At 35.8% G+C, this 21,842-nt stretch overlaps 1 protein-coding gene and 1 long non-coding RNA gene across 2 annotated transcripts; one reads left to right on the forward strand and one right to left on the reverse strand.

The window, feature by feature from the left end:
• Positions 1-8,141: 8,141 nt before the first annotated feature.
• LOC121803991 (protein FAR1-RELATED SEQUENCE 5-like) lies at positions 8,142-13,431 on the forward strand. The gene is made up of 4 exons (XM_042203551.1): positions 8,142-8,223; positions 8,474-9,087; positions 12,309-12,927; positions 13,163-13,431. The coding sequence occupies exons 1-4, from the start codon at positions 8,142-8,144 to the stop codon at positions 13,429-13,431; spliced, it is 1,584 nt and encodes a 527-aa protein (XP_042059485.1).
• A 3,561-nt stretch (positions 13,432-16,992) lies between these two features.
• LOC121803530 lies at positions 16,993-18,849 on the reverse strand. The gene is made up of 3 exons (XR_006051045.1): positions 18,709-18,849; positions 18,574-18,636; positions 16,993-17,208 (listed from the first exon to the last, which is right to left on the reverse strand). It is a non-coding gene; the product is annotated as an uncharacterized LOC121803530 (long non-coding RNA).
• Between the last annotated feature and the right edge of the window lie 2,993 nt (positions 18,850-21,842).

Genomic DNA, 21,842 nt, shown 5'->3' on the forward strand with positions numbered 1-21,842 from the left:
TTTATTAGTATTTTTTCAAAATACGTGTGAAAAATTAACGTGTTATTTTAATTGGGACGGAGAGAGTAGTATTATTTTCAATAATTCAATGCACCTTTGTTTTTTAAATAATGCGACAAAATCTTTAGATGTCAATGTGGTATAGAGTTCTATGGCTGTGGAGCGTATTATTTGCTTCCCTATTGCTGGTGGACACTAGTTGTGATGATATAAACATCCCTGGTTCGCCACCTCTTATTAATTTTTATTTTTCGCTAATTTTGTGTTGACAATATGTAAACGATTAGGATAAAGCTAGAACTAGGTACGAAAAAAACACATTAAAAATTCTAACTCTTTAATGAATTTATTCAGTATTGAACCACATCAATATCATTAATTTCCGTAGCTAGGAAAAACAATTGGACAGACATCGCTGATGCACTATTTTTTAGCACTACAATTACTTGCAAGTATACGAGACAGAAATAGTATAGCTAAAGGTCAGTATCGGGATATCGAACACATGGAATATAAATGCAACTGTCTATCACATACTAAGCATCATATACTATCAAAAGAAAAAAGAGTTTTGGGTTTCAAATTAAACAAAAATATATAAAGTAAAAGCATAAAACAAATAAGATAGAATCAGGCAAACAGGGAATTTCAAGGATAATGATTTCACTAACTCTTTAGTTATTCTAATTAGTTCTACGTTCATCCGACTCAAGTTTTACCACGATTTCTCTCTATTATGCATCAATACTCATGTCACAATTATTGTATGAACACATAAGATAAATCAATCAAAGCTATCACAGATAAGAGATTGACAATAATCAAGGTAACGACCAATTAGTCGAACAAAAGCTCAAGAAAAATCAAGTGCAACGAGTTCTAAACATTAAGCTTAAAAAGAACTACATAAATATGAATTACTATCAATCCTCAAAATTCGATTGTTTAGTAATCCATAGACAGATGAACTAAAAACAATAATTAAAGTACGAGACATGAAATAAACAAACAAAACCCAAGGTTGAATCTTGAAGTCTTCATGCTCCTCTTGCCTTGCTTCAATCTCCAATAATGGTGGAAGAATTAGGTTATGGAGTAGAGAGGGAGAAACCTTGGAGGCTCCCCAAAGGGGGGCTATGAATTGTGTGTCAAGAACAGTGGCGGATCTAGGATTTCCGATCTGGGGGTGCGATAAATAGTTATAACGATTTAGAGTTTCAAAATTCGACCGGTGTTTTAATTATTTTATATCATTTTTTGATAATAAATTTCATTATATATAAAAATAAGAGTATTTATAGTTTTATATGAATGATTTATTTGAAGTTTAGCAACAACATATATATTATTTTTATGAAGAAATCAAAATTTCAATTATCTAAGTAAAATTTAGTAATTTTTCAAAATAGAAAAACTAAAAGTTTAAGAACATTAGGAAGAGTAAAATATTTAAAAATGCATTAAAATAAATTATTTTGTTTTGCAGAGGATTTAGAAATAATAAAGATAAATAAATGCTAAGAGAATCAAACAATGTTTATAAGAGAAAATTAAATAAATTAATTAGAAGTTTTTTAATATATAATAACAAAAAAATAAAGAAAATTAAATGCATTCAAAACACTTTAAAACACAAAAGATAGAACATTTAATGCATTAGCAAACATATCATATAATGTTATAACAGAAAGAAAAAAAAACACTAAAAGAGATGGAAAGTGAAAATGTTGTCCAAGGGACTCAAACCTGAGTCTATCACCAGATGGCAAGGTGATATGCCTACCACTGCACCACTACTAGTATTTTGTTTTGAGGGTACACTCGTACCCTTTTGTCCTCACTTAAATTCGTCACTAGTCAAGAATGGTTAATATTATGAATTAGGTTATGGTGTGTACATAGGCGTGAAAAAGATTTAAACTTGGTAAAAGTTTCCTCCAAGTAATAGCAAATATGGAATTTTCGTGGCCCATAGGTTAATGATAAGATTTGGCTTCACAAAGTAATGTCTTCTTTCCTTCCTTGAATTTCCGCCAAAATTCTGCACTTTGATAGCTTTGCGCGAATTTGGTAGAACGACCACAACTTTTTTCACAGAACTCCAATTGAGATGATCAAGGTATCAACGTGAAGCTCGTTCAAAGACGAAGAGAATGGTATGTAGCCCGCCCTTATAGGACTTTCACCATCATCGGGAAAATGGGTTTGAACTAGGACTACTGCACCCGAACAGGCACAGCGGCCGCTGGACAGCTCCCGAGCTCTCTGGACTCGTTTCAGCGCCCGCTGGCATGGGTCCAGCGGGCCGCTGGGTTTCCTCCAGCTCTAGCTTCCAGATTTTGAGGTTTTTATGCACTTTTTCAGCTCTATTTTGCACATTTCTCATAAAACACGTCAAAATACCAAAACGGATAAAATATGCAAATAATGGACATGTAATGCAACTTCGACACTTAAAACAAACCAAATAATGGCTTTAAAACAGTGCAAAATCTGAGTGTATCAATTGCATCCTTTCGCAATTGGTAATTGTGAAAGAGTTTTTCTTCTGCAACGGTCTGGCTGAGTAAGCTACTTTGATGACTTGTTCCAGTTTTCAACCTACAATATAGAAACCTTAGACTCCTTTGTTTTATTTTAGATTTTTCCAAGATATATAGCAATAAAATAACTTCTCTATGATGACATTCGAATTACCGTCGGTAGATGGGGAACCATTATTGATCCTATTTTAAAATTAAAAAACTCATTGCGATGACATTATTTCTTCTTCCCTTTAATGAGAAGTGGATGTAGAATTACCATGATGCAGAAATGTATATAGAATGACTGAACTGGTAAATAAAGAATTCAACGAATTGAGAACTCTAGAGTATGTAAAATTAATATTCAAAGTCTGTCTTTTAAGTTCAACAATGAGGTCTTTATATAGACAAAGGGAAATCCTAAACATATAGAAAATAAACATAAAGGAAAATAACTAAATAGAAGATAAGCAAAAAAAGGAAACCCTAATTTATAGATGGAAAAACAATTAATATTTTTTTCCATCTACTAATTCTACATTTCTACTAACTAGGAAATAAATAAAACCCAAAATATAATTTGCTTAGCCTCCAAATTTTATCTTCTATAACTGCATCATACTACCCTTCTTGAAAAAGACTCGTCTTTGAGTCTACTTTGTCTCCTTTATCACGTTTCACATATGCCAACAATTCTAGTAATTTCACAAAGAGTTCAACTCCATATATAATTGATGGAGATGTATTATCCTAAACTACCTTGTTGTACTGTAGGCGCTCTTTTCTGTACAAAAGAAAAAGACTGTCCTTCTTAGCGGCTAACAGAGCCGTAGCATCAAAATTATTGGGGTCGCTAACTGCTGGAGGCAGGTCCTTATTGGCCGCCCCATCAGAACCTGGGTTCTGTTCCAACGACCAAGACCTTGTTGCTTGGCCTGCTCATCAAGACGCAGCAAGTCTGCTAAGTGTAGACTAGCTTCTCCTTTCTGTTGACCTTGCTCTCTAACATTTGCCCCGCCTCCAGCAACCACAAGCAAAGCCACATTCGTATCCCCAAGGAAAACATAGCCAAAGGATGGTACAGTATAATCTACTCTAAAAGTGACCTCCTTTCCAATACAAAGCTTCCTCAAGAATTCTGTACTCAGCCATGCAAATAGCTCATCGAGCCCACCTCTTCGGGGAGCCAATTCAGGAGCCACTAGAGAAGACACAGTAATTGTCTTTTCCGGGGGAATCTAAGCCTTCGTGTTCCCTATTATCACCAAGTAGTCACTAGATGGAATAGCTTTTACTATTCCCCTCAACCATTCTATGGCTCCACTATTGATGCCTCGTCGTACACCTCATCATCATAGAAGGCAACGCCCTCGTCCTCGACAGCATAGTCAAATTTCACAGAAGGAGGTGGAGAATTGTTCATCAATCCGGGGAGCTTATTGAATACATCCTCGTCGTATACGGGCTTATCATGCACCGACATCGACAAGATATCCTCGTCGTATTCGGCCTTATCATACACCGGTATCGACAATATATCCTCGTCGTATACGGGCTTATCATACATCGGCATCAACAATATATTGTTGTTACTATTCTTTGGTGGTTCGGGGAGCTCATAGAATATATCCTCGTCTTATACAGGTGTATCATACACCGGCATCGAAAATATATTGCTATTACATTCTTCAACGGTCCATCCGCATCAGATGATGTGAAGACATCGCAGATCACCGTTCATGATGTCGCGCTGGAGGTCTTAAACCTTGTCTCAGATCATCGTTCTCGATGTCGCGCGGATCACGCTATCGTGCAGCCTCTTGGTTTGGGAGATCTCCACGTCCCCCACCTCGACCGCCTCCACGAGCATCGCCACGTCTGCCGCCATATCCACGTTTAGCCATTGATAATCATCCTGGATCGTGATACCAAATGATAACCAAACGATGCCTTTATATAGAGAAACGTGTAGAGAATGATTGAACTGGTAATAAAAAACTCAACGAATTGAGAACTCTAGAGTATAACACTCAATGTAAAAATAATATTCAAAGTCTGTCTTTTAAGTTAAATAATGAGGCCTCTATATAGGCAAAGGAAAATCCTAAACTTATGGAAAATAAACTTAAAGGAAAATAAGCAAAAAAAAAAGGAAACCCTAATTTATAGAAGGAAAAATTAATAATATTTTTCTATCTACTATATTTTTCCATCTACTAAATAGGAAATAAATAAAATCTAAAATATAATTTGCTTAGCCTCGAAGTCTTGTCTTCTACAACTACATCATACCATGTACTCATTTGAGACTTACGGTATATGGTATCAATAATGCATCTATGATATGATGTATGCATGTATCATAAAATATACTCTCTCCGTCCACAAAAAATAGTCTCATTTATGGACGGCAAGGGTTTTAATGAGAAATTTAGTAAAGTAAGAGAAAAGGATAAAAAATAGGTAAAGTAAGAGAGATATGAAGAAAAAGTAGGTAAATCATGGGAGAGAGGAGAAAAAGTGAGTAAAAGGTACGAGAGAGTTTCCATTTATAGAAATAGGACTATTTTTGGACATTTCAAAATGGTAAAATGGGACTATTTTTCATGAACGGAGGGAGTAATAATATTATAAATAATTAATTACTCCCTTCGTCCGTGAAAAATGGCTCATTTTGCCATTTCAAGATGTCTGTAATTTAAAGTCGCATTTACTTTTTTCTACAAATAGGTAAGTGTATCCTACTATTCAACTAAATTATGTTAGAGTTTTTTATATTGTAAAACATCTTTCAGAGTGCTATATACGTAAAACTCTTCGTATATATTCAAATCAATGAAAAAGAATATTTTATCACAATGTATTCTATTTGTATATTTATGAAAGGTTAATTACTGCATTTAAAGAGAAATAGTATGTCACAGCCTAGATCGGGTCTTGATACGCTCGGATTCTGCACTGTTTTAAGGCCTTTATTTGGTCTGTTTTTAATGTCTAAATCACATTTCAAGTCCATATTTAGCATATTTTTCTCTATTTTGGTATTTTGACGTGTTTTGTGAGATATGTGCATATTTGAGCCTAAAAGGACAGCAAAAAGTCAAAGTTGGAAATCTAGAGCTTTCGAGACGTCCGGCGGTCGGCTGCAACTCATACAGTGACCGTTGGGACCCAACGACCGTTGTGTTAGTAGCGGTCCGCTCCGGAGAAAGTTGTGCTGAAACGAAGAACACGCCCAGCGACCGCTCGAAGAGTTTCCGAAGCTACGGGATTATTCACAGCGACCGTTGCAACGTAGCGTAGCGACCGCTCTCCAAGAGGCAGAGGCTACGGATCAACATGCAGCGACCGCTGGCCAAGGTGCAACGGCCCGCTGGGAAAACGCGGTGCATAGAATTAACCTACTTTCTTCCCAAGATTTACCAACCACTTTTTGCCTTATTTGCTGGAGCTCGAATTTTCCTCTATATATATCCCCTCAAACCACTTCATTATGATCTTCTTTTTTCCTTATAATTTTAGAGCATAAATTTGAGAGAGTTCTTCATTGTGCAAGAGGTTGAAGAAGGAATCAAGAGAAGATCAAGGCTACAATGATTCAACATTTGGGTTTTATTGCTTTAGTTCTTATGTTCACTTTGTTTTCCCTTCATTCTATGTTTTTAGATTATTCAATTATGTGTAACTAAATTATAGGATTCTAGGGATGTGTTAGTAACGACTTTGGTTATACAATTTCGTTTTCTATTTAATATCCGTTTTATTTTTGCTTCGTTTCTTCCCTAAGTTGTTCCATAATACTTCACGTTTGAGTGACACATCCGGTGATGATTTAATATAACTTGCTATATAATCGTTAGAGGAGGTTGGCGAGTTAGATCCACGTAGTAGACACAACAATTAGCTACCCTTAAAACGACACTGTTAATTGAGAGTGGGGACTTTTCAAGGGCCTTAGGAGCTTTTAGGAGTTACGAATTTAGGATTGACAACCCTAGTGTTAGTAATCTACGCTTGTGCCACATGGACAAAAGCTTATGTTGTTAGTTCTATCGAAGTATAAACTGTGCTAGGGTATTGTAGTTGGAATTTGTATAACCATAACTGTGAACGCAAATCCCTGGAATTATCTTATCTCTCATATTTTACCTCTTCAATTATTTGCAATTAGTTGTTTATTTGCTTTCTAGTTGTTTTTAGTTTTCAAAATCCAAATTTCTCTCGGGTTTCCAAATAGTGAAAGAAGCTTAGTAGGAGGTAGCCAATCTGTGATTGTTTTCCCTGTGTTCGATATCTGGTATTGACCTTTAAATATACTATATATACTTTGTATACTTGCAGGTTTATTTAGTGCTAATAAAAAGTGCATCAAGTCTGAACACTTATTGTGAAAGTTTACAGTGTCGGTCCGCATGTTTCCTTACTTTAGGAAATAAATGACACTATAGCACTCAACAAATGAACAATGAGATAAGTCTTTTCTTGTTATTCACTGAAACATAAGGTTTCAGTGATTATTACTGTAATACCCCGTATCTTTTTTTATAAGAGAAAAAGAAAGATATTATATTTTTTTGGGTATTTTTCAAAAGTATGTTTTTGGAAATTTTTTTAATTGTCAATTGATTATTTGTAAACGTTTTGAACTAATGAGTTTGATTTTTTCCAAATGTTTTACCGGTTGTCCTACTTGACCGAAGATGCGTCCTAGCAAAATATATAAGGTTTAATTGTTCGTATTTGATTTATTGGTTTAAATTAGTAGTTTTAGAAACTTGAAATCAAATTAGAAAACACTAGAGCAATTGTTTGATGCTTTTTTTTATTTTGTGCTTATATGTGTGTTAGCTACTATGTTTAAATAATATGCAAGTGTGTATGTGTGTGTACTGTGTCAATATGATGAAAAAAAAAGAAGTAAATAAATAAAGATATTAACTCCGGATTTTGATCAATACAAAAATCCATCCTAATACCAAACATAGGCTAATTATTGTCCATGAGATTTTCCGTTATTTTATTCTTAGGACAAGATATGAAGGCTGTCATATTTTCATTTCTTTCCCATTTTTAATTAAAAATAATCGAATAAGGCTAGTATGGAACTTATACATTTGTCTTGTTATGGAATTTCCTCTAATCATGCAGTATGATTACTCCATGATCATCTCTTTCTCTCACTTCATATCTGCGTGAAGTTTCAACTACGATTCACGTCCTTCACTTTTATTTCTTCAGCTGATTCCATATTTCTCGAATCAATCTGTCAATTTATTCATCCTCTTCTTCAGCGATTTTTTCACCTTCGTCCATAAAATATGAATATTTTTTAACTCCCGATTTCAGAATGTGTGTTCATCATCTTCAGCGAATGTTTCATAATCGTTTTTAATTTCTCTACCAGATTGCCATTTTACATTTCCTCCTTCGTCACTCTGTTGGTAAGTTTTGTATTCACCTAAAATCTTAATTTTAGGAATTATCATCTAGAGATTGAAATATTCTTATATATCCCGTTTCATAGCTTCTCTCTTTTGTTGATTTTTTTTATCATTTTATATGTGATTGGGAATGCATAACTTGTTTGCATATTTGTTTCTATCGAGCCTCACATTAATGGAAATTGGATCACCCACACTGCCGCACTGTGACAATCATTCTTCATCTGATGAAAGTGTTGATAATACAAATTATGGAGGTTAATTATATTGATTTGTTTTCATTTCACTGTTATTTCTTGATTATGCCATAAGTTTTATATTTTATTTTTATGTTATGACTTTAATATACCGTAGTTATGGTCTTCGTTGTATGCAATCTGTCATCATTGTTTAACTGGCCGCATGTGTTTTTTTGCATACGTTCACTGCATTTTTTCACATAACGGATTTCACATCTCGCTTTCGTTATTATGTTGTGTTCTTATGCTCTATTTTTGTTTATTTCAGATTTACATACCCCTGATTGTCCTATCGAAGTGAAACCCTTTGTTGGTCGTAACTTTCCCACATTGGAGAAGGCAATTCAGTTTTATGAAAATTATGGTCGACGTGTTGGTTTTGATACCATCAAGTGCGGTTCTAAAAAAATTGATCAACTCACCATATGGTTTTATATGGCGTGTAGTAGAGAAGGTGAAAAAAGAGTGCAAGACAAGCAAGCTAAAGGCAGACGTAAATCCAACAAATGCGGCTGTAATGCTAGGGTTGCCTTCAAGTTTGACTCCGATAGAGGCTACGTAATCAATAATTTGAATGAAGAACATAATCATCCTATGGTACTTCCAAACCACCAGAAATTCATGAGGCTCAATCGAGTTCTTGACGATGTCCACCAAAAATTTATTACCGATTGTGTCGGTTTCAATATTGGTCCATCACTAACATTTAAATTGTTGACTGAATTGATGGGTGGATATGAGTCGGTCGGGTGTACTGTATTGGACGTTCGCAATTACACCCAAGGCATTAGAAGATATGCTGAAGGACATGATGCTCAGATGATATTAGATGAGCTAAGGAAGAAGAAGGAAAGTTGTGATGCCTTCACGTACGAATATAAGGTCGATTCTAGTGATAGAATGTCACATTTATTCTGGTGCGATCCGCTATCAAAGAAGAATTTTTGCTATTCGGTGACATTGTTTCATTTGACACTACTTACTCAACCAACATGTACATGTTGTAAGCTTATTTGTTTTCACATTTAGTTCTACATTTCATGGAATGACATTCATTGTTTTCGTACTGACCTATTGTTTGATATTTTATGCTGTCAAACTAACATAACTGTAACACCCGTACCTTAAGTAAGAAATGAATGTTATGTAACGAAATATTTGATAAAATTATTCCGAGATGCTATGCTTCTCGATAAATGTGATATGGAAAAAAATTATGGTTTATGTGTTAAATGTGAAAAGGAACGTGCTTAATTGTTTAATTGTGAACGTTGGGAGACATGTTGAAGGTCTCGTTGAAAGAATGCCGATGAAATTGCTATTCTTAGCAAGACAAATGAATTTATGTGGAAAGGAATATATGTTTTTGGATAACGATGCGCGTAAATCGAGAAATGGTTGAAGGGATATTATATTTGGGATAACACCAAATATAAATTGATGCCGTTAAACGTACTTTAATTTTTGGTTATGAAGAACAAGATAACAAAATAAAATAAGGACCCGTGAATTTTAATTAACGAAGGAAAAATACGAAAAATAAAGTATGAATTTATTTTGGACTTTTTCTAAATAAATTAGAGTCCAATTAATTACAAAATAATTTGGATCCTTATCACTCTTTTAATCCACTAAGTAATAGTATTATTCTAACTTGGGCTTCCAATTTAAATTGAGCCCAAACCAAAATATATTTAATTGAGCCCAACAACATAGGATTTAATTATTTCAAAGCCCAAAAGCTTTTCTTCTTCCTCTTCCTCACAAGGTGACCGACGGTTTCCTCCTTCATGGAGGAGACTCTCCATTCTTCCACCCCTCTATCTTTCCCCATTACTTCCACAACTCAAGAGACAACCATTACATCTTTAAACCATTCCCGAAACACTTCACATTACACAACAAAGAAATCAAAGAGAAGAGAGAAGGAGAAGCGGCGATAGAGAGTGCCGAGAGGGAATGAGGAAGCTTGAACCACCATCTTGTGTATTCTTCCACCATTTTCAACCATTTTGGAGGTATAATCCATTCCTACCAAAGCATGAGTTTATTTTAGCTTTGCATATATGTTTTTATACCTTCTTGTTCCATAACCAAAACAAATAACAAACCACTAAGAATCAACCAAACGATCGCCGTATGTAACCGAAACTATGAAAGAACTTAACTTTTTTAATGAAAATGCGTGTTTCGGGAGGTTTCGGGCGTGTTCGGAGCTGCGGGGTGCCTGTCCAGCGACTGGACCTCTCGGCGATAGCCGGAGGGTGGCTGTCCGGTGGCTAGGTTTGTCTCCGCTCCAGGCGCGATGACCGACGGTGACGGAGCCGCAGCCGGCGACAGCGGCTGTGCTATCCGGCGACGGCAGCGATCGGCGACTCCAGCAGCAGCGGCTCGACTGGAATGGACGACGGCGACCGGCTGAAGGCGTCGACTTCTCGACGACGGTGCAGTGGCGACGACCCCGTCGATGGCGTCGAGCCGGAGAGAGGGCGACGGCGGCGGGGCTTCGTCGAAGGGCAGACGGCAGTGAGGGGAGGAGACGGGGAGAGAGAAAGAAGGGAGGAGAGAGAGAGGGAAGAGAGAGAGGAAGAAGATAGAGAGAGATTTGGGCCATGTACTTTTTTTTTTAGTTGGGCCTTGGTTTAATTTTTTGTGGTTGGGCCCCTTTTAATAATAGATTGGAAGATTAAGTTGAGTTTTGGGCTCTTCTTTTAATTGAGGGGTTTCCTAATTAATTTTTGGAGGAATAAGGTGGGCTAAGCTTAATCTCTTGGGCCGGTAATAGAAATTTAATTGTGGTGAATTATTTAATTAATTCCCGGAAGACTTTTTGAAGAATGAATAATTTACCTAAGTATGAATAATTACGAAAATACGAGGAGCCAACGAAGGAAAGAACGAGCGTAAGCGGCCGACAGGCGTCGCACGCGACGCCTTGGGCGGCCGCCGAATAACCGAAAATGCACGAAAATTGAGAAAGAGAATTAAAATATTTTAATTAGAGTGCATGCATTCTAAATATCGTCGTTACCAAGAATTTATATGAATTTTATGTATTTTCCGAAAAGGTGGTTCGCACGCACGCTAAAAGTCGGAACGAGGATGTTTACGGAAATCCTAAGCTTTTGAGGTGGGCTTTATTCTTTAACGTTTATTTTAAATTGATATGTTATGGTGTAATAAGGATGGTTTCAAAAAGTATGTCATGCCGTGTTTATGTTTTGAAACTGCCTATCTGATTGTCTACTAGAATAAACTCTACTAGACTTTGATGGTTAACGAATTCGGGTCTAACTAGGGTCTACGCCCTACTTAGACTAGTGCACTGATGGGGATCGTGAGCCGTCCCCTAGGTCGGCCGGTCCAGTGATCGAGATTGTGGCCACAGTCTCGTTTCACATGATGGTTCAGATATGGTATATGATGGAGGATGATGTTAGTCCGCGCGGACACTTTTTAAGGAAATGTACTTTAGTGTTTCTCGGCCTTTGAAAGTAAAACCCGGGATTCACTCGATGATGGCTTGACATATCTTAACGATGAATGTTTTCGGGCATGAGTTCACTGGGTGCATCAAGTACTCAGCCCCTGCATATGTTTTCTCTATGTGCAGGTTGAGCGAGGTCGAGAGGCGGAGGATGTTGAGTGATGATTTAAGAACTGGTCCGGTTACTATTATGTCTTCATACATAGTAGTAGCTAAACTCTCAAATTGCTTCCGCTATTCGATGTCTTAAGAAACTCTGTTATTTTCTTTATTGCTAAACTCTGTTGTCTCATTATGCAAACTTCGGTTTGGAAACGTTGGTTAATTTAAATGGAATTTCATCTTTGATTGTTAAGTTGTATTGCCTTGAATTGTATTTTTCCCCCTTCTTCCCTGCTTCTTAATTCCCCCACTAGTCACGATTTCCCGTGCTTCCTATCCTTAGGAAGTGCGGCCGTGACAATAACATGCCTGATTTTAGAAAGAATTTTTTTGTAGGTACTCTATGATATTTGCTCCGTTCACTGGTAAGGACAATCATGGAAGAGTTGTGACATTTGGTGTCGGTCTTCTTTGAAGTGAGAGTGCAGACTCTTTCTCTTGGCTATTCCGGCAGTTTGTGAAGTGCATGGGTGGAGCTCCAAAATTGATCATTACTGACCAAGACCTGGGAATGAAGGTTGCAATCGAGGAGGTCCTTGTGAACACACGTCATAGATGGTGTATGTGGCACATCATGGAAAAAGTTGCTGAGAAGGTCCCAAAATCATTGCTTGGTAATGGAGATTTTAAGGAGTTAAACTCATGTGTCTGGTCCGAGTTAATTGAACCCACCGAGTTTGAAGACACTTGGCATAAGATTATGGAGGAATATGAACTTGAAGATACTGATTGGTTTTCTACAGTGTTTCGATCAAGACAGTATTGGGTTCCAACATACTTTAGTGACTTTCCTGCTAGTTCTTTGATAAAGACAACCTATGTTTCTGAGTCCCAGAATAGTTTTTTTAAGAGGTATAGCAAGTCCAAAGCTAACCTTGTTGTGTTCTTAATGAACTTCAACAATGCTTTGGAGGCTCAAAGACACAAAACGGCAAAGCTTGATTATATAGATGTTAATACCACATCGACATTGAAAACACAGTGGCTTATTGAGAAGTATGCTTCTACAATATTCACTGACAGTGCATTCAAGGAAATTCAAGACCAAATATTGGAGGCATACAATCATTGCAGTATTTTGGCGATATCAAACGAATCCACCCATGACATCTACACGGTATTAGATCATTTCTCAAACACATGGATTGTTACATACTCAAAATTGGATTCTGCCTTTCATTGTGGTTGCAAAATGTTTTTGAGAACTGGTCTTGTATGCTGTCACATCTTCCTTGTGTTGAAACACAAAAACTTTAAGTTGATTCCTGACAATTTGATTGGGTGAAATGTTGTCTTTGTACCAAGCAGTTTCTGCCGACATTGATCAAACCCATGAATTGACTTCTATACTTCGTGATGCAAGGCAGCAAATTTTTTCCGATGGTGTGGTATTGTCAGCTACACAAAAGAAGCAGTGTATTGAGTCTTTTTATGGTGGGGAGAAATCCCTTGCTGTTGAAGTTCATCCTCCTGAAGTTGTGAAGACGAAGGGACATACAAGTAGGCTCCAACCAAGGTTAGAAAAAGCTATGCGGCTAAAGAACAAACCTGTGCGCCAATGCAAGAAATGCCATTAGTGGGGTCACCACAATTCAAGGAATTGCGACAAAATCAAAGAGAAAGAACATCGGAGATCAAGAAGGGAGTCTGAAAATTGATTTTATGCATTTGCATATTTTCATCTTTTTTTTTTCCTTATCAAACTATCTGTTATCACTCTTTATGGAACAATTTGATGTAGGTTTTTAACCGTTCAAACGTTGTTTTGTAATTTGAACCAGACATAAGCTAATATGACTTAATTACGTAATACTTATCATTTTCAGATTGCTCATTTTGTGAGCCATATTTGTTTACCCTGTTATCATTAGATGTTAGTTTTGTTTGGGTAGTTTTTGGATTTTTCCTTCCTCTAATGACTCGTATATGTAATCAGAATGACATGTATTCAGACTTTTTCTCATAATGACTCGTATATGTTATACATGTATTTAGTCTTTTCCTTATAATGACTCGTATATATCATCAAAATGCCCTGAATTCTTATAATGACCCGCGTATGTTTTCAGAATTACATATATTCAGTGTTATTCTTAAATCTTATTATGTCAAAGTGTCAAACATTATGTCCAATATTTACCAATGTGAATAACCCATACTACATTGTAGCAACACATCTACATTGTCAAGACACGACTTAAAAATTCGAAATCAAACCTAGATCTCGTAAATTACATATAACAAGATGTCAAACATAAAATTCAATGACATATCCCAACGCCAAACCAATGTGATACGTGGAAAATTCTAGAATCCGAAATCTCAAAACAAAAAAATGTCGATGTAGCCGTCTATGAATCTAAAATTCTAAGACAAATCCAAAACTGAAGCTTTGTAGTTCGCAATCATCTTCTCAACACCTATCTTCATTGTCTTGCTGTCATTTGCGTAATGTATGGATGTCGTTGTTTTATTAAAAAACGAACTGTGATTATTATCGGCCAACATCAACGCACAACAGTATTTAGCTCTTAAATACTGGATTGCACCCCTATTTCTGTTTGATAGACTACAATTCCAATGGCCTTATCTCTCACCCATATAGACTTCCAGGTGCCTCATCAAATACACACCACGGTCCTCCACATTATCGGTTGTTCTCCAACTCATTTTCATCCTATGTATAGGCACGTTCACAATAGCCTTGCATTGATTGTGGCTTCCAATTTTTGTTAAATATTTACAAAAGAACGCTCTGTGCCAATCACAATTTGAAAATCACGATTCAAACAATTAAACAGCAAATCGTACGCAACTAAGTGTTTGTGATACCTACCAGTGTTTCAGGTATGTCACCATAATTCAATCTTAAGTCACGATCATCTCCTTCTTTCGATCCATCAATGATAACAACTGCCTTTCTTGCGAAACAGAAACACACAGTGTAGTCTCTTTTAAATACGCAGAAAGCAAAGAAGACATGTCTCCCGAAATACACCAGTGAACTTGTGAATATGTCACATTGTTATACAAGAAAAGAAAAAACGTTGTGCCAGATATTTTAAGACCATACCAGATCTATGTCTCCCCATTTGAAGTTTGGTATTTCTCTAGCCTCCTCATTAAGGTTCATCGCAAAAGTATTAAATCTTTTTTCTTCATCAACCTCTGCAGACACCTTCACAACCGTGTAAAGCTGCATCGTGACACCAAAAAGAAAGTAGTTGCACGCGATTCAAGTAGTGACCAAAATTACGCCTTACCAATAATAAATGAGTAGCATTAGAGAGATGTTTTGTTTACTCACTGCAGGGTAAGTTGTGAAAAACAGTCTTATCGGTGACGAATGAGCTTTCATATCCTCCTTGTTGTTCATTACTGAGCACCATGCACTAACTATACCACTTGAGATTTCAGTATGTGGGAAAAATGACATGAACTCTATAATCCGAACTTCCACAACGTCATCATCATACATAGGCTTGTCCCTAACAAACAATTGTGCAACAAGTGACTCAATTTTATTGGAAAATATTAATGAGTTCCTTAACAGATTTTAGAGCAACTTACTCATTTCCATTGTACGTTGTCATAAGCCAATAATAAATCATTCTTTCATCTTGATTAAGCTTGTTTGACACCTTCACTGCTCGTTCATAGTATGGGGAACGCATTGCATTACTTAACCTCATCTCAGCTTCCAATTCTCCACATCATCTTTCGGCTAACCACGTATGTATAAAGCAATGTAGGTTTGTTCAGTCATCTTAGAGAACATATTAAAGCCACAAATGCATCATGACTAGCAGCACAACAACTCATTATATGCACTTACATTGTCAGTATCACAGATGCCTAATTCGTTGCCCATTTTAGGTTTCGATTTCCTTGAAAAAGGCGTCACAAAATCGGCTTCGTTGTCCTCAAAATTCATGGGTGCATCAACTGGATTTTTCACCTCAGGTTCAATTAGTATTGCTTTACCCTAAACAAAATTTATAAACTGATCATTTCACCCCAGGTTCAACTAGTATTACTGTAATATCATTTCAGTATTTCTAATTACCTTAACGATTCTTGCGCTAACTATCTGGTTCCCAGCCCTAGTCACTGAGTTTTAAGCTTCAATAGCTGATTTTACAATTTCGTCGACATTGATAGCATCCTCCTAGTACTCATTTCATGTTAAATTCAGCCCAAAATCACATCCCCAGAAAAATAACAAAACCATCACTTTTGCTAGAAGATTTTACGGTACACAAAATGTACCATTGTTCCAACCCCAGGTCTTGATGAGCAGCCAATACTTAAAAATGATTTTGTATCATCCGGGTTTTGATTCATTCCAATAGCAGTGAACGTTGTGGGGTCGGATATACACTAAAACACAACAAAAAATGGTAATGTATTATGTCAAGCCTTGCAAACACCAACTCAGTCAAAACATACACCACTGTAGGGTTTTGTGTCACGGAGATGGAGATGAATCGTCCGTCAAAAGCTTTTGTTTTGCGTGTTTTAGGTGTAGCGGGAATATGGAGAGTCTTTGGAAACTGTGTCTAATTAAATCCCGTTAATTGAGCATAATGAATGCAATGCAGTTGGTCAAATGACTCGTTTATTGTTAGTACCCAAAATACCCTTATAATGACCAAAAATATTTTAATTATGCCATAACATTGTTACAAATTAGAATCAATCATATCCGTTATTTATTATATCCAATGACAGAAAATTGTCCTACGTTTTTGTACTAAGAGGTGTTTTTCGATGGATTAAGACTCTATCAACTCCTATCCCTAAACACACACGCACGCTAGCAACAGGATCTAGGATGGATTAAGACTCTATTAATTCCTATTCCTAAACGAACACACATGCTAGCAACAGGATCTAGAATACTACCACACATTCTTCACCCAAACACACACTAAATATCACTCTCTCTAGAATTCTCTATGTATCTCTCTCAACTCTCTTTCTAAACACGCACATATACACATGATGTCACGACCGCCCTTTAGGGTTAATAAATACGACGATCGTAATTAAAAGAACTTAATAAACAGGCGTAGAAAACTAGGGTTTCAATAAAGAGTTTGACCAATAATTAATTTTTTTTTAAAAATGACCAAGAATTTAACATTATCCAAAAGATATCAAGTTTTCAAATATCCAAATAATTAGGTTCAAAGCTAAATAAATGATGAGTAAAAACAATGTCTCAGCGGAAGCGTTCAAGAGAAAGAGTGATGTCATGTGTGGAGACACAACGACACTCGTAGTTCAAAGATAACCAAATAATACTTCAATTTTAATTGCTCAACACCACCAATTGCGCATCGCCGTTCAACCTGCACATAAGAAAAACACATGTAGGGCTGAGTACTATAAAATTACTCAGTGGACTTATGCCGAAAATAAGTTATCAAAATAATATTTATCTTCCCATCCATAAGTAACCATCGGGGTTTAGCTTTAGAAGGGCCCGAGGCACTCAAAATCATTCCCATTGTAAAAAGCCGACTGATCAGTCATTTTCCCATAGACCTTAACCATATCTGCACATATATGACATGGAATGTGGCCACAAACCAAGTCACTAGACCGGCCAACCCATACGCTACCACTCGGTCTACCATAGGTGTACACTAATCCAAGTAGGGTGTGCAGCCCTACGAGGACCCGAATTCGATTTAAAAAATAATGGCAAAATTCACATCAAATAGGCACGTTAAAATCAAATCACGGGATTATAAACATAGTTTCATTCCCATCGATAAACTATTTAGGACATTGTCCTTATTTAAAAGAAAGCCCACCTCAAATGCTTACTCCTCAATCACTTTTTGTTCCCACCGCAAACAACGTGCACAAGTTCACCCTTTTCGAAATAACATGATATGCAAAATTAGCCTTTGCAAAATAAATAAATTTAACAATGCATGCATTCTAAGTGTTCGCTCAATTTATCCATCATTCTTTTATAGAGAAACTTCATATATTAAATTCAGTCCAACAACGGATCTGGAATTAGCAAACAAATTAAATACAACGGTCCCAACCAACACTCATTTCTTTCGATTTTCACTAAATTGTAATAGGCCAAAAGATTCAATTACAACCCCATAAATTCAATTTATACATTAACTAGTTCAACCCCCAATTAAACAAATACAGAAGAGAAAAGTCAGTACCTAAAAAAAATGCTCCCAGCCACCATTCGTGTACATACATATCTTCCAAACCCAAAATACACATATATTAAATTCCCACTGCTTTTGCTTTTGAAAAGACAAAAGCAAAACTAAATAAAAGAATTTAAAAAAGACACACTTTCTCAACACTACTTTATTTAAACATATATATACTCCTTCAACACAAGTATACAGCCATTCCATTAAATAAAAGGATTGAAAGAAAAGAATTGTATGCCCCCTTCTTCAAACAGATTCGTCCCTCTCCCCTTTTTCCCATTTGAAGTCCTTTATTAAGATTCTACTCATATGATTTCAATTATTAACGGCAAGCAGAAGGTTTTCAAGCAAAGAGATTTAAGGAAAAAAACAGGAGGGCAGTTTCTAACAATAATAAAGATCGAAGCTTTAACCGAAACTATCAAGACACCGTTTCAAAAAAACTGATTCCGTGAACTACTGTGAGTGCATGACACTATATCATGGAATGAAGAGGAGGGAATTTCAGAGGTTATATTATACCTTTGAAATGAAGAAAAGCTGCTAGCAAACAAGAGGAATTGAGGGCTCTCTCTCGGTTCTCCTCTGTTAAGAAATTGTGGCTGAAGATCAATACATAAAATTATTTTGTTTTAACGGAGTTTAGGAGGAGAATACCTTTTGTGGAAGAGAAGAAAATTGCACTGAAATTTGAAACAGCGGATGCTAACAGATGAAGTTGTGGGGAGGGACGTACATATATTATAGAGATTTGATTTGTTTGTTGGAGAGATTTTTGGGAGTGGAGATATTGATGAAAAAACGTGTAGAATGAGATTAGGAGAAGGATTTCATGTTGACTGTTGACTGCAGGATTGGAAGAAATAATAAATATTCTGGGCTTCTTCAAATTGGTCCCAACAAAAAAAAAATAAGAAGGCTAGAATAAGATACATAAAAAAATGATAGGCCCAAAATTTGATTTAGACTATTAATTAAATTGTGGTATTTTGTTTTTAGTACTTGGTGACAAAGTCAAAATTCCAACTCAAAATTAGGTCACGAAAAGTATCCAACAACAATTTCACTCGACAATTAATCCACGGACTTCGCAACATTAAAAGCATTAAATGCAAGTACTTTAGAGTTCGAAAATTAAGGTTCAAAAAGTGGGACGTTACACATAACTAGTATTAACACTCGTGTTATGCACGGGTCATACGTTTTTCAAAATAATTAAGACAAATGGTAACCTGGAACAAAATATAAAATAAAATCATTATGCAGTGAGTTATGAGTTATGAGGATAAAGTATATAGTAAAATACAAATAAAGTTAAAAGTTCGTCAACACAAAATAAATAGTTCACACATTTTTGGTCACCAAAACTTATAATTTCAAAACATTATTAGCATGTAGATTACAATAGTAGTAGTGAATACAAAGTATATGTCATGAATCATATTATCAAAGTAAATATATTGACGAAATGCATATAGTAGCGTTTGTTTTATACTCTCTTCATCCCACAATAAAAGTCATATTTTTCCATTTCTGTCAATCCTACAATAAAAGTCTTATTTCACTTTTACTATAAATGGCAAGTATGTCTCCCATTCCACCAACCTATTCCACTAATATTTTATTATAAAACTAATATATATAAGTGAGACTCATATTCCACTAACTTATTCAACTCATTTTTCTTTACATTTCTTAAAACCCGTGTCATAACTAAATAGGACTCCTATTGCGGGACGGAGGGAGTAATTTAGATTGAAAATACTTATGATTTGGTTGATATGAGAGTTAATAAATTTTTTTAATAAGTTTAAGATAATTTATCAAACTTTTGAAATACCAATATTGCACAATGAGAGTCGTGACCTATGAAAGTTTAAGATATATTCTTTATCAGTTCACACATTAATAAATTCACTTTTACCAAAATTAATTTCAATATTATATATGATAATATTCATAAGCATAATATTTTGAGAAGTGTAAAAAAAGAAATAGAACTTAAACACATAAAAAACAATACCTTACCTAGTAGATAACATCTAATAGTGATTGTATTCCAACCATTTACACCAACTCAAACCCTAAAAAAAATTCTATATTCACCTACTTTTTTTACTTTTTTAATCTTACCTACATATTTATATAAATTAAATATCATATTATTTAACTTATTTTCATATAATTAAATTTACATATGGAGTATATTATACTATATAATATCACAAATTATACAAAATAAATAATTAATACTAATATTTATACTTCTTCCGTCCTATAAAAATATGTGAACTTTCGGTCCGTCCTATAAATTTAATCCAAATATAAGGCTTATAAATATATAAATTTAATAACTTATTTGTATAAAATATTAATTTAAAAAATATATATGAAGTATTATACTAAGTCCAATAAACTAATACACCTAATTTAGGACTATATTCAGTTAAAAAGAAAATTAATGGAGTATAAAATTTTCCAAAAATCAAACACAATAAAAACCCTACAAAATAAAAGTTGCGCCTCCCTCTTCTCTATCTCTCTCCCAATCACGCCTCCCTCTTCTTTATCTCTCTCCCTCGCTTCCACACTCTTTTCTCAATCGGCGGAGCCACCTCCCTCTCTTTGCCTTGCCTCGCCACCTTCCTCTCTCTGCCAATCGACGTCGCCACGCCCACCGCTGTGCTCGCCGGGTTTCCTTCCATCCTGCTTAACTGTTTGTTTGGCCGGCCATGGTGTCGCCAGATGGTTCTTGCAGTGCATGCACCGCCGCTGCTGCCTTCGTCTCATACGCCGCCGCTACCTCTGTTTCTTCCGCTACTGCTGCCGCCGCCTCGGTTCTCTTCTAGCCGTCACTGTTGCCTACTTCCCTTCCGCCGCCGCTGCCTCCGTCCCTTCTGCCTGCCTCAATAATGTTGCACAATACCTATTTATAAATATTTCAATATTCTTTGAGAAGTTTCTGCTTTAATTGAGCATTTTTTGTAAAATATAATAATGCCAACATTTGTTTAAAACGGAAAAATTAATTACACAGTTAGCTTATCATTTCCCTCCAAAAAGGATAAAGTTGTCTTTTCATCAAACTAGCACTTTAAATTAGTAAGATGTTGAGTCTCAGATTTTTTTTGTTACACCGAGAATCAACCGTTGGTCACCGCCGCATTTCGCCGGCGAGTTTAGCTACTGTTCATGCTTCCCTCTTTGCTCAAAGCTTATTATTCCTCATCTTCTCCGACCTCCATTGAGAGATTACAAGGTTAAAGCTTTGATTACCCAAACTCATTGCTTACAATTTAAGGTAGAAATTGAACTCCTCTTTGATTATCTCACTTCCGAAGTTAATGTTTGTGGTTTTGAGTTCAAGTTTTGTGCTTTTGGTTGTGTGTGTGAAAGTGGGAATTTTTAGCACTCAATCTGAAATTGGGGATTTCATGTTATTATGCTTGTTGTGGCTACTAATTAGTTGTTGGAAGTGAATTGCTATGAAAATATTTGCAAACATGAACATCTGAAATGAGCTGCTACTGTACTGATCTGTTTCGGCCACCTTAAACTGCTGGAATTTATGTTTTAAAATTTTTATGCGTACTTTCAGGTTTTGGGAAGATCTCTTCAAAATTTCAAGTCATTTTATTAAAGTTTACTATTTTTAGATATTCTTACAAAACAGTTGCCAGAATCTGTCACAAACTGGCAGCCTCTATGAAGACAGTAATAACTCCCAAATTCCTTGAAGTTTTGAGGATCACTTTATTTTAAATTAAACTAGACGACTAGGGGAATCTTTT

This window comes from Salvia splendens, chromosome 5 (assembly GCF_004379255.2).
Source record: "Salvia splendens isolate huo1 chromosome 5, SspV2, whole genome shotgun sequence".
Taxonomy (NCBI): Eukaryota; Viridiplantae; Streptophyta; class Magnoliopsida; order Lamiales; family Lamiaceae; genus Salvia; species Salvia splendens.